This window comes from Hylobates moloch, unplaced genomic scaffold (genome assembly GCF_009828535.3).
Source record: "Hylobates moloch isolate HMO894 unplaced genomic scaffold, HMol_V3 SCAFFOLD_15, whole genome shotgun sequence".
In the NCBI taxonomy this organism is placed as follows: domain Eukaryota; kingdom Metazoa; phylum Chordata; class Mammalia; order Primates; family Hylobatidae; genus Hylobates; species Hylobates moloch.
The window spans coordinates 2,761,041-2,772,987 of NW_026652290.1; the positions used below are offsets into that span (position 1 = coordinate 2,761,041).

An 11,947-nucleotide genomic window follows, 5' to 3' on the forward strand; every position below is an offset into this window, starting at 1 on the left:
GCAATCTCAGCTCACTGCAAGCTCCGCCTCCCGGGTTCACACCATTCTGCTGCCTCAACCTCCCGAGTAGCTGGGACTACAGGCGCCCACCACCACGCCCGGATAATTTTTTTTTTTTTTTTTTTTGTATTTTTAGTAGAGACGGGGTTTCACCGTGTTAGCCAGGATGGTCTCGATCTCCTGACCTCGTGATCCGCCTGCCTCGGCCTCCCAAAGTGCTAGGATTACAGGCGTGAGCCACCTCGCCCGGCTCTAGATCCTTTTTTTTATACAAATAGAACTATATGTATACAGCATTCTGTGCTTAATAACCCTTGACAATCTTTCCGTATCAGCACATAGTCTGACTTGATTCTTTTTAAAGACTGCAGAGATTGCAGGCGCCAAAATACATCTAACCATTGGGGCAGATTTCATCATGACCATCCTTAATCCACTGTACTTGTCCTGCAAGGTCCAACCTGGTATTGCACAGGACCTCACAGAACGCTGCTGTTTCCTGATCTTTTCTAGTGAGGCAGCTTTGATTCTTCACATAGGAGACCTCCCTGGAAAGCGAAGTCAAGCAGGTGGATGTAGAGGTTGGCCACCACGGTCAGGAAGGCAGCCGTCTACTGAAAAGCAAACTCTAATTCCTTAACATTAACGACTACCGGAACCACCACGTGAGAAGTGCGGCCCCGTCTCTCCGCCTCACGGATTCAGCTCGGAGGTGCAGGGGTTTGGTGGGGGGCGGTTAGGGAATGACAGCTGCCCCGTGGAGGACGCCCAGGTCTGGGTCACAAGCTGACAGGAGTCAGCCTTATTCTGTCAGTCCTAGTTATCAGGCTGCCGGTCTCGTGCCGTGCCCAGTCCCACTCAGCCTTCAATCTTCCGGCCGGGACCCCGCTGGGCGCTAAGGGGGGAGCGGCGCCACTGCGAGGCCGGAGAGGAGGCTGCGAGGGGCGCTCGGCCGGCCCGCGAAAGTGGTGGGAGCCAGGCGGGGCACATGGCCTCCCCTCCCCATGCGGGACTCCTCCCGCCCCCCCCGGGCTCAGCGCTGGGAGTGGTGAGATGGGTGGCGGGGTGATCCGACGCCGCCAGCCCACCGCGTCCCCAAGAGCCGGGGCCTCTAGCTCAGCTAAACGCCCGAGTCACACAAGCGCCCCATAAACGTCTGCTGAGTGAACGAAAGCTCCCCATCCACCAGGGGACTGCTCGGCACTCCCACGCCATGTCCAGGTCGCATTCGGCCAGCGGGACTGCCCTTAACGCGCGCCCGGGGTCCCCAATATCGCGCGCCTGCCAGGAGCGGAACTGTTTATTTCCGTCCGGCTGAAGAGCGGAGTGGGGATGGCACAAGCCGATTGGTTATGCAAAATGTGGAGCCAATTCCGGCCTATGATCCAGGAGACTACAAGTTCCAGAATGCATCCTTCCTCCAGCATAGGGCGAGGCCGAGGCTGCGGGGGCCTCGGGAATTGTAGTCTTCATCTTGTTTGTTACGCAGGCGGAATTGGAAAGAAGAAGGAAACTATTACCACGTGACGTTCGGGTCAGGTGGTTGAGCCAGCCTCCGCACTCGAGCTGTGATTGGCTAACTCTAATAAGAAGACGCCACTAGGGGCGGGGCGAAGAGGGGCGCAAGCTCACTGCGTTTTGAGTCTCGGGACCCCTGTCGGAGAGACTATGGCGCTCAACAAGAATCACTCGGAGGGCGGCGGAGTGATCGTCAATAACACCGAGAGGTGAAAACACTGCGGAAGGATCCTGGAGAACCAAAGTTCGGGTGTCGAGGAAGTGGGCGGTGGGCAGTGGGTGGTGGGGAATAAGCCCCTGAAGAGGGAGCACTGATGGAGTGAGGTTGGGGGGGGGAACGGCTGGGGGCGGGGTTGGAGGAAGGTGGGTGGGCCTTGGGGGAGGGCCCGGGAGGTTGTGATCAGCTGGGAGGCGGAGGTGGGACGTCTGCATGGGGACCTGGTATGGGGCGACCGGTGGGGCCTAGGGGTGATTCTTGAACCCCTTCCCAGACTTGTGATTTCAGTAGCTGGGAGGAGCCCCAAACAAAAATAATTGTCACTTATTGGATGTCTACAACGTTACTACGTGTCAGGCTCTGCGCCTTTTCTACCTTATTTAATAAATTCTGTACAGTACAATCTACTACTGTCCACATTTCACAGGTAGGGAAAGTGGGGGGCAGAAAGGTTAAGTAACTTGCCCGAGATCGCAACTCTGTAAGTAACGGAGATGGTAATTCCAGGAAAGGAGTCTTGACTCCAAAGTTAATAGGATTAACCACCAGCATACAGGCTTCCAGTATGTTCCAGAACTGTTCAGGTTCCGGGTAAGAAACTGAGGTCCCAGAGGTAAAATTAAACAGATGACGTTTGTCAGATGTCTAACGGTTCCTGGCACTGTGTGGGTCCGTAAAGTCATTCCCTTGCCTCTCTCTTGAATGCCTGTTGGTTTGGGTCACCTCGGAGGGCAGAGGTCTCTTGATTCAAGGTTCTTTCCACTCCATCCTCCCCACCCCTTGCTCATTGCATCCTGTCTCTCCTCCAATCTCTGCCAAGAGAAGCCTTAAATGGCCTCTCTCTCCTTTTGTTCCTTGGGTATTGAAAATCAGACCAGCCAGCCCTGGGTTGAACTATGCTGACCCTGAATTGCCTCTTGAAGGCAGAAGGAGCTTAGGAGGCACCTGAGTCCCCAAAGGAGACATTGTGGAGTCAGAGCCCTGTACCCAGCTAAGGCCAGCATCCATCTGCCCTGTGACTTGGGAATGTTTGATGAGTCAGAGGAAAATGCCTAGAGTGACCCAGCTTGCTCACTTTCCCTCTATCTTACCCGCTCGGAGTCTGATGGGCCCAGCCTGTTGATGGTAAATCCTTCTTTTCTCTGAGCGGTACTTCTCTTCTCTTCTTTTTTTTTTTTTTTTTTTTTTTTTTTTGAGATGGAGGCTTGCTCTGTCACCCAGGCTGGAGTGCAGTGGTACGATCTCAGCTCACTGCAACCTCTGCCTCCTGGGTTCAAGTGATTATCCTGCCTTAGCCTCCCCAGTAGCTGGGATTACAGGCACCAGCCACTACACCCAGCTAATTTTTTGTATTTTTAGTAGAGACAGGGTTTCACCATGTTGGCCAGGCTGGTCTCGAACTCCTGACCTCATGATCCGCCCTCCTCAGCCTCCCAAAGTATTGGGATTACAGGAGTGAGCCACCGTGCCCAGCCACTTTTCTTTTCTTATATCAGTTGTTTCCCACTTACCCTCCCAGTCAGAGAAAGTTGTGATATATGGGGGCAGGCCGAAGACAAACAGAACCGTGTGAACCTTTTTATCACGTAATCAGAGACACCTCACACTGTTTTGTTGCATCTCTGTGTGTGAGTCAGTTCCCAGGCGTGGCCACCTTTTTGTGCCATTTTGGCAACATCTCTGGGGACTGTTTTCCTTTCTGTCTCTGTGGAAATTGCTGAGACAAGAATGTATCTATCCTGCTCGGCCTTCTACCTGGCTTAGAGCTCACTCCTGCTAAGTAAGGTGTACCTTGTTTTAGAAAGTGTTTCAGCCTCCTGTCTGAATAAGTTGTATCTATAACAATTGAAGTATAAGTCCAGTGTTCAAAATTTGATAATTAGGCTGGGCATGGTGGTTCACGCCTGTAATCCCAGCACTTTGGGAGGCCAAGGTGGGTGGATCACTTGAGGTCAGGAGTTTGAAACCCGCCTGACCAACATGGTGAAACCTTGTCTCTACTAAATACAAAAAATTAGCCGGGCGTGGTGGCGCATGCCTGTAATCCCAGCTACTTAGGAGGCTGAGGCGGGAGAATCGCTTGAACCCGGGAGGTGGAGGTTGCAGTGAGCCGAGATCATGCTATTGCACTGCAGCCTGGGCAACAAGAATGAAACTCCATCTCAAAAAAAAAAAAAAAATCATAATTAAAATAGTGAACGTTACTCTTCAAGTTGTGAACTCCTTTGACAATGATGAAAGCTGTGGACTCTCCTCCCAGAAAAATGCACATATGACGTACATGATCATCTCAAGGGGTTCATGGACTTTCCTGCAAACCCAGCTTAAGAACCCAGGTTTAAAAGAACCCTGAAGGAGGTCTTATTATGATCTGTATAGTCATGTCTTAGACGTGTATTTATTAGGCTTGAAAAACAAACCAGCAAAAACAGAACATCTATCACAAGGACTTAAAAGAAAATAGAAGAGTTGGCCAGGTGCGGTGGCTCACGCCTGTAATCCCTGCACTTTGGGAGGCTGAGGCGGGTGGATCATGAGGTCAGGAGATCGAGACCATCCTGGCTAACGGTGAAACCCCGTCTCTACTAAAAATACAAAAAATTATCCGGTCGTGGTTGCGGGTGCCTGTAGTCCCAGCTACTTGGGAGGCTGAGGCGGGAGAATGGCGTGAACCCAGGAGGTGGGGCTTGCAGTGAGCCGAGATTGTGCCACTGCACTCCAGCCTGGGTGACAGAGCAAGACTCTGTCTCAAAAAAAAAAAAAAAGAAAGAAAGAAAATGGAAGAGTTAAGCCAGATTATCTAACCTGCTTGAGGTACAACAGCCTCTCCAGGGTCCTGTAGCTCGGCTACCATGTTGATCATTTGGGGGCTGTATGAGCGGGGTTTGGGAAATTTTATAGAACCCCCAACCTGCGCATTTCTTCCATGGCTATATTAATGGGTTTTTTGTTGGTTTTTAGTTTTTTTGTAGAGATGGGGTCTCGCCGTGTTCCCCAGGCTGGTCTCAAACTCCTAGGCTCAAGCGATTCACCCACCTCAGCCTCCCAAAGTGCTGAGATTACAGGTGTGGGCCACCGCGCCTGGCCCTATGAATGGCTTTATTTGTTTGTTTGTTTTTGAGACAGCTTTTCTCTTGTTGCCCAGGCTGGAGTGCAATGGTACCATCTCAGCTCACTGCAACCTCTGCCTCCTGGGTTCAAGCTATTCTCCCGCCTCAGCCTCCTGAGTAGCTGGGATTACAGGTGCCCGCCACAATGCCTGGCTAATTTTTTTGTATTTTTAGTAGAGATGGGGTTTCACCATGTTGGCCAGGCTGGTCTCAAACTCCTGACCAGGGGTGATCCTCTCGCCTCGGCCTCCCAAAGTGCTGGGATTACAGGTGTGAGCCACTGCACCCGGCCCTATGAATGGTTTTAATGCAGCACTGTTGAGAGGTTATGAGAGCTGATGTGCCGGGCAGCTGCTTGGGAGAAAGGCCCAGTGTCTGGGTGACATCGCGTCTCCATACTGTCTCATCGAGGCTTTTCCTGTTTTCTCATCACAGCATCCTAATGTCCTATGATCATGTGGAACTCACATTCAATGACATGAAGAACGTGCCAGAAGCCTTCAAAGGGACCAAGAAAGGCACCGTCTACCTTACCCCTTACCGGGTGAGTTGCACAGCAGGACAGTTGGTTGAGATGCTTGTTACTGTTGGAGGTGACGTGAGTCTTAGTCTCAGGTCCGCCTCAGCCTCATGAGTCAAGTGGCCTCTGAACCCTGGTGCATGTTAGAGCCTAACTCTGCCTGTTTCTCTGTCATATGCTCCTGGATTCCAGAACCACCAGGCTGTTTGTGTAACTGACCTGACCACTGGCCAGTGAACCCATGTAAATTCCAGAGCCACTGGTGCAAAATCTCTATAGAGTTGGATGCAGCCGCTGGCATGACTTGGGCCTGGAGGCCAGAGACTATTATTATTAATATTTTGTTTTCTGTGAGAGTAGCCCATGAAGCCCTGTGCATATCCTGAGTGAGAAATCCAGTAAACAGGGTACAGTTGCGTGACACAGCCTCCGGACTGGGCAGAGAGCCCGGTACCACCCCGAAGAATGACAAATGCCAGGCTGCAGAATGGGCCCTGCCCGAGAGTTACCCACGTGGACTCTGAGAGGTTGAGAAAAACAAATGGATGTTCTTGGAAAAGGATTGCTGTCTGTGGCCACTCAAGATTTAGACTCAAAGACAGGCTGGCACAGAGGCTCATGCCTGTAATCCCAGCACTTTGAGAGGCCAAGGCAGGCGGATCACTTGAACTCGGGAGTTCGAGACCAGCCTGGTCAACATGGCAAAACCCCATCTCTACAAAAAATATAAAAATTAGCTGGGTGTGGTGGCACATGCCTGTAGTCCCAGCTACCCGAGAGGCTAAGGTGGAGAATAACTGGAGCCTGGAGAGGTTGAGGCTGCAGTGAGCTGGGATCATGCCACTGCACTCCAGCCTGGGCAACAGAGTGAGACCCTGCCTAAAAAAAAAAAGACTTAGACTCAAGGACAGCTGGAAGAAGAGGAGCACATTTTCAAGTTTTAATCTCCATGACTTAGCAAAGACAGGGGAGTCTCAAAACCCCATCTCTGGAGGCTCAAGTTGGCATCTTCAGTCACAGATTAAAGTCGTGGGTTTAAAACCCTGGCTGGGTCCGGGCACGGTGGCTCATGCTTGTAATCCCAGCACTTTGGGAGGCCGAGGTGGGCAGATCACGGGGTCAGGAGATTGAGACCATCCTGGCTAACGCGGTGAAACCCCATCTCTACTAAAACTACAAAAAATTAGCCGGGCGTGGTGGCGGGTGCCTGTAGTCCCAGCTATTCTGGAGGCTGAGGCAGGAGAATGGCGTGAACCTGGGAGGCGGAGCTTGCAGTGAGCCGAGATCGTGCCACTGCACTCCAGCCAGGGCGGCAGAGCGAGACTCCGTCTCAAAAAAAAAAAAGAAAAGAAAAGAAAAAAGAAAACCCAAGGGTTTCTCCAGGCACAGGCTCCGGGAGAGCTCTTGTTGCTGTTTATAGCCCCCCTCAATGGGAGCTAGCGACCTGCTGCACCATCATTGTCAGTTCTGGAGAGCTCAGGCTGGAGACCCCCCTGCTTTCAGGAACCCATCTCTGCCTTGCCTCTGCCTGTCCTTCCCTAGCTTCGTAGGCCCCTTCACTTAGGCAACACCGCCACCACCTCCCCACCACCATGTCAGTGACAAAGCAGTCTGCCCTGCTCATAGATTCTGTGACCAGCACGTTTTTCTCCCGTGTACGTGAGCTCGGTCTCTCCAGGCTGTGGTGAGCCTTTTCTCTTCCCAAAGCTCTCTCCAGGAGCGTCTGGCACAGAGAGAGCTGTGGGGCTGCTGTACCCTGGCACTGGGAGCAGACTGGTCACTCCTAGGAAGCAGGCGGGAAGCATGGCAGCGTGGGCTGTGCTTCCAGTACTGATGGCCTCACCCTCTCTCCCTGCAGGTCATCTTTTTGTCCAAGGGCAAGGATGCCATGCAGTCCTTCATGATGCCATTTTATCTCATGAAAGACTGTGAGATCAAGCAGCCCGTATTTGGTGCAAACTACATCAAGGGAACAGTGAAGGCGGAAGTGGGAGGTAGGTGATGAGAACTCAAGGACACGGATGGGGCCTCCAGGGAGGTGCCCTGGGAGCCTCTGACTGCCGCCGTGGGGGCGTCCCCTTCAGACCCTTATCGCCCTAGCCATGACCTCTTCCCAGCTCTGGGCCGCCAGCTGGTAGGGTTTGATTGCCAAGAGCTGGGGAAAATGCTGGCATGAAAGACGGCAGCTCAGATCAGCTTTTCAGAGCGTGAAGTCTGCAGAAGCCTGCAGACTGAGTCAAGACGCTTAGTGCGACTTGGCGAGCGCATACAAATTTTACACTCAGGAAGGAGCTGCATCAGGTTCTTGAGAGGGGCCTTTTCATGAGACCCAGGAAGAGGCAGCTGCCTCTGTGAAGCCAGTCACCCTGCCTTGGGGCTGGCTTTTTGGCAGGCCCCAGAACCCTCTGCATTGAACTTGCCTTCCCCTTGACACCCAGCCAGGCCCGCCCTTGCTATTGCGGCGCCCTTGGTCCCCCTTTGGGCAGAAGCCAGGCTAGAGGGGCCGGAGTCTGTCCTTGGGCCCCCTTAGGATGAGAGGTCTACTCTGAATTTTAAGGTCAGTTGTGGCTGAGTGGGCTTGTTCCTGTGAAGCTGCCGAGTGCTTGACTGGGGGCGGAGAGAAACCTTGATGTTGGTTCTAAAACCAAACCAAGGTGGCCTTAGCACCCATGTACATATTGGGCCAGGGGTGGGAGGACAGGCTTGTTCCAGGAAGGAGAGGCCCTTGTTCCAAAGCGGGAAGGGAAGCGAGTACAGCAGGGCCAGGCTGGACTGCAGTGCCGGCTCCTATGCAGGCAGCAGGCTGGAAGCCGTGGCACCGGGAAGTCCCCATCACAGCGCAGGCCTAGCCCCCGCAGGCCTCCCGGGCGTTGGATGAAGCCCTGGAGAGGAAGACAGACATCTCTTTGGGCATAAATTTTCTTTTCCTGTGCTGTTTATTCACTGTCCTTCCCCTCTCAGGTGGCTGGGAAGGCTCTGCTTCCTACAAGTTGACTTTCACGGCAGGGGGCGCCATTGAGTTCGGACAGCGGATGCTCCAGGTGGCATCTCAAGGTATCCAGGCTCCGAAGATTAGGGGCTAAGGACACGCTGAACATATAGGGGTTTGGTTTGAGTTTTTTCCTTTTTGTTTTGTTTTTTCAAGAACTCAAGAGGTAAGTGTCTGGGCACCAGGCTGACCAGGCCTAGGAGTTGGGAAGGAAAGCTGTCATTGGCATCAGCTCTGTCCTGTACCTCAGAGGCTGCATTTCCCTGCCTGGAGCAGGTGGATGACGTTTTGACAAAGCTGTTTGGACTCAAGGACTCTTTACTATGGCCTCATAAAACAAACACTAAACCAACCATTAAACTGCGGTTCTGCAGCCATTGAAAATGACCGAGGGATGGGCCAGCAAACATCCTCCGCCAGCTCACTCCTACCCCAGCCCCGAGCCTCCCTCCCGGCCTCTGTCCACCCTCCACCCTTGTCCTTGACCTCCCTTGCCTTCCCCTGGCTCTGACCTCTCCCGTCCTCTCTCATTCCTGACCAAGGTGGCCCCCCGAGGATGGGTGGAGAGTGGAGTGGGATGGACAGAGCATGCCTGCTGAGCACATTCCCGAGACCCAGTAGCTCCCATCTGCAGGCAGCGGGGCCGTGCTCTCCCCGCCCCAAGGCAGGCCACGCTCATTTCTCTTTCCCCTTGTACTTGTAGCCTCCAGAGGTGAAGCCCCGAATGGAGCCTATGGTTACTCTTACATGCCCAGCGGGGCCTATGTCTATCCCCCACCAGTCGCCAATGGGATGTACCCCTGCCCTCCTGGCTACCCCTATCCACCACCCCCGCCTGGTGAGTGTGTCCTTTGCTGCCCACCCTCCCCTCATGAGCCCACCTACCCAGGCTCCCCCCAGGCCAGGGAGACCTCATTCCTTGAGCTGCTTCAGGACTAACGAAGGAGATGGAGAGGCCCCCCCTCAGAGGGGGCCACAGCCGGGTGCTCACCGTGTCCTTGTTGCTCTCTCGCCGAGCAGAGTTCTATCCAGGACCTCCCATGATGGACGGGGCCATGGGATACGTGCAGCCCCCACCACCGCCCTACCCTGGGCCCATGGAACCTCCAGTCAGCGGCCCCGATGTCCCTTCCACTCCTGCAGGTGAGGGCCCTTGGGTGCTGGCAGCCCTTCAGGACCAGCCCTCTCCTCCCCAAGGTCACACAGAGAGCCTCAGAATGGCCAGACACTGCTGAGAGCCGCAGATGATGGATGACCCCCGGACTGCCCCAGGGGCCTAGCAGGGCTGTGGCCTGGTGGAGCGGATCGAGATTCTGGCCCCACTCCCATCCCTTAGCTACCCATGTGCCCTGGGCGGGGAAGGTCACCCTGTGTGCCTCTTGATCCTCTCATCTACACTCAGTTGGTCGGTCACAGTGGCACCTGGGGGGTTGGCTCAAGGATTAGATGAGGTGAGACATGCGATGGGCCTGGAAAGGACCGTGCCAGCGCGTGGCACGTGCTCAGGAAACCTCACCTGCTGCTCTCATTGGTGGAACTGGATCCCCAGCACCAGCTGCCCCGAGCCATGGGGGCCCGGGGTCTCTTGGCTGAGCTCAGGGGGAGGAGAACTTGTCACCGACACCGGGTGTGTTTGCTCTCACAGCCGAAGCCAAGGCCGCAGAAGCAGCCGCCAGCGCCTATTACAACCCGGGCAATCCTCACAACGTCTACATGCCCACGGTGAGAGGGCGTGGCAGTGCCGGTGCAGCCCCGCAGCCGCAGATGCTGGGAGCCGCGGGGGAAGACCGCGCCGTGTTTTAAACCTTCTAACACAAATCTCCCCTTTCTCCCTTCTTTAGAGCCAGCCTCCGCCACCTCCCTACTACCCACCGGAAGATAAGAAGACCCAGTAGGCCCTCCTGCCTCCCTGCCTCCCACCCTCATCTCTCTACCCTACCCCTCCCATCGAGGCCGCGCTGGGGCTTGGGGAGGGGAGGGGGCGCCTTGTTCTCCCTCCAGGTCTGATCATAAACAATTACCAGGAACTAGCATTGTGGGACGTTAGGGCCCTCGGCCTCGGGAGAGCTTCCCATGCCAGCCTGGAGCCCACGACGCTGCCCAGCATACCTCCCTCACCGTCTGGGGCTCTCCTGGGAGCACGGGGCATCCCCTGTTCTACTTTCAGCTTCTCCCCTCGAAGGGACTCTCTGGTCATCTCCTCCACCGCAGTCCAACCCCCTCAGTCTGGCACCCACTGCTACACTCAGCCTCATGAGCCACTTCAGCCAGGTGTCTTCCCCGGCCCTGCCAGACCCTGCTCACATTCCCTCTGCTGGTCTGTGCTGGTCTCAGAAGGCCACCGCGCCCGCATTCCACTCAGCCAGGGTCCAGCTGCAGCCCCCGCCACCCTTCCTTCCCTTCCCTGTCCTGGGTCATGTTGTTGCCACCCTGTGTGACTTTCGAAGCTGTAAAATGAGCTTCCAGGGCTTGGGTGGCGTCGGGGCAGAGCCACCGAGGCTGGGAGGAAGCCCTTCTGCCTTTTGCTGGTGTTTCTGGAATTTGCTTTCCCTCACCTCTCACTTCCCTCCAGAAGGAGCTTCCCGACTGGAACCAGAGAATGCATATCTGTTCACTTGGTGGCTGCTGGGTGGGGCCGGGAACAAGGGCCCCTGACCCTGTGTGCTGGCCGGGACCTGCCACCAGCCCCCAAGCCTGCTTCTTCCCCTTAAGCTTCGTGCCCCTGGATGCGCTAACATTCACTCTTGTTTGTTCCTGGACTGGCCATGAAGTGAGGAGATAGTTATTTAAAGAGAATTCCCTATTTATTTGACAAAAAATCCAGTTAATATATTAATGTGAAATAAACCCTGTTTGCACCTTGATTTGTTTGCTGAAAATGTGAAATAGTAAAAATGAAATAACTGGACCCTTTCTGGCTCTGCGTGTGGTGCCCCGGGGGTCTTTTCTGGAAGGAGAGCCATCTGGCCACCGAGGGCCATGGAGGCTTCCGGGACGGTTCCCTCCCACCGGAGGATCCCCGTTCTCACGGCCCAGCCTGTCTGGTCCCCAAGACAGCTCTGGCCTCTGGAGCCGGTTCTTACGGTCGTCGCTCAGCAGCTGTGTCCCTCCGCCACCAAGTCCCCAGAGCCTGGCTGGGACAGAGGTGGATGTGGCCCAGCGTTGGCCTTGATGGGAGGGGTTGGGGCCGCCACCTTGTCCCCTGCTGGCTCCTCGAGGAATGGCAGCCCTGGCCTAAGTCCTGGTTGCTGGAGGGAGGAGGCTGAGTCAGCCCTGGAGCACGTCAGGACCTGTGACAGGGACACTGAGGTAGCTGAGCCGGCTTGCCACCACCCACATCACGTGCCCTGCTGTGAACTTGAAGGGACAGGAGGGTGGGAAATGGCCAAAGGTCGTGGCCAGGCCCATGCGCCCCTGTCCCCCAGCCCAGCACTGGGCACAGAGTGGGCAGGCCACAGAGCTCTAGGAAAGCACCATGTGCTGAGGCACGTTTTCCTGTCCCCCGGGAGCCAAGTCTGTCATCAGGAGAGATCAGGCAGCAGCCGCTCTGCCGCCTCCTCCTGGCCAGCCTGGCCCAGAGCTCTCTGGGACTT

General features: G+C 55.1%; 1 protein-coding gene across 4 annotated transcripts; it reads left to right on the forward strand.

Annotated features, from left to right (window-relative positions):
* Positions 1 to 536: 536 nt before the first annotated feature.
* WBP2 (WW domain binding protein 2) lies at positions 537 to 11,218 on the forward strand. 4 transcript variants are annotated; one of them, XM_032178816.2, is made up of 9 exons: positions 537 to 712; positions 1,490 to 1,727; positions 5,281 to 5,389; positions 7,224 to 7,359; positions 8,327 to 8,419; positions 9,058 to 9,192; positions 9,375 to 9,497; positions 10,000 to 10,076; positions 10,196 to 11,218. In XM_032178816.2, the coding sequence occupies exons 2-9, from the start codon at positions 1,669 to 1,671 to the stop codon at positions 10,247 to 10,249; spliced, it is 786 nt and encodes a 261-aa protein (XP_032034707.1). In that variant the 5' UTR covers positions 537 to 712; positions 1,490 to 1,668; the 3' UTR covers positions 10,250 to 11,218. The 4 variants fall into 4 exon arrangements, with proteins under 4 accessions (XP_032034707.1, XP_032034708.1, XP_058284818.1 ...); XM_058428835.1 differs by lacking the exons at positions 537 to 712; positions 1,490 to 1,727 and adding an exon at positions 1,768 to 1,786; XM_058428834.1 differs by lacking the exons at positions 537 to 712; positions 1,490 to 1,727 and adding an exon at positions 2,286 to 2,326.
* Positions 11,219 to 11,947: the final 729 nt, after the last annotated feature.

Bases quoted from the DNA above. Each gene is read 5' to 3' on its own strand.
- WBP2 (XM_032178816.2), top strand. From the start codon at position 1,669: ATGGCGCTCAACAAGAATCACTCGGAGGGCGGCGGAGTGATCGTCAAT. The intron at 5,390-7,223 runs GTGAGTTGCACA...CTCTCCCTGCAG, and splicing joins TCTACCTTACCCCTTACCGG to GTCATCTTTTTGTCCAAGGG. The intron at 8,420-9,057 runs GTATCCAGGCTC...TTGTACTTGTAG, and splicing joins GCTCCAGGTGGCATCTCAAG to CCTCCAGAGGTGAAGCCCCG.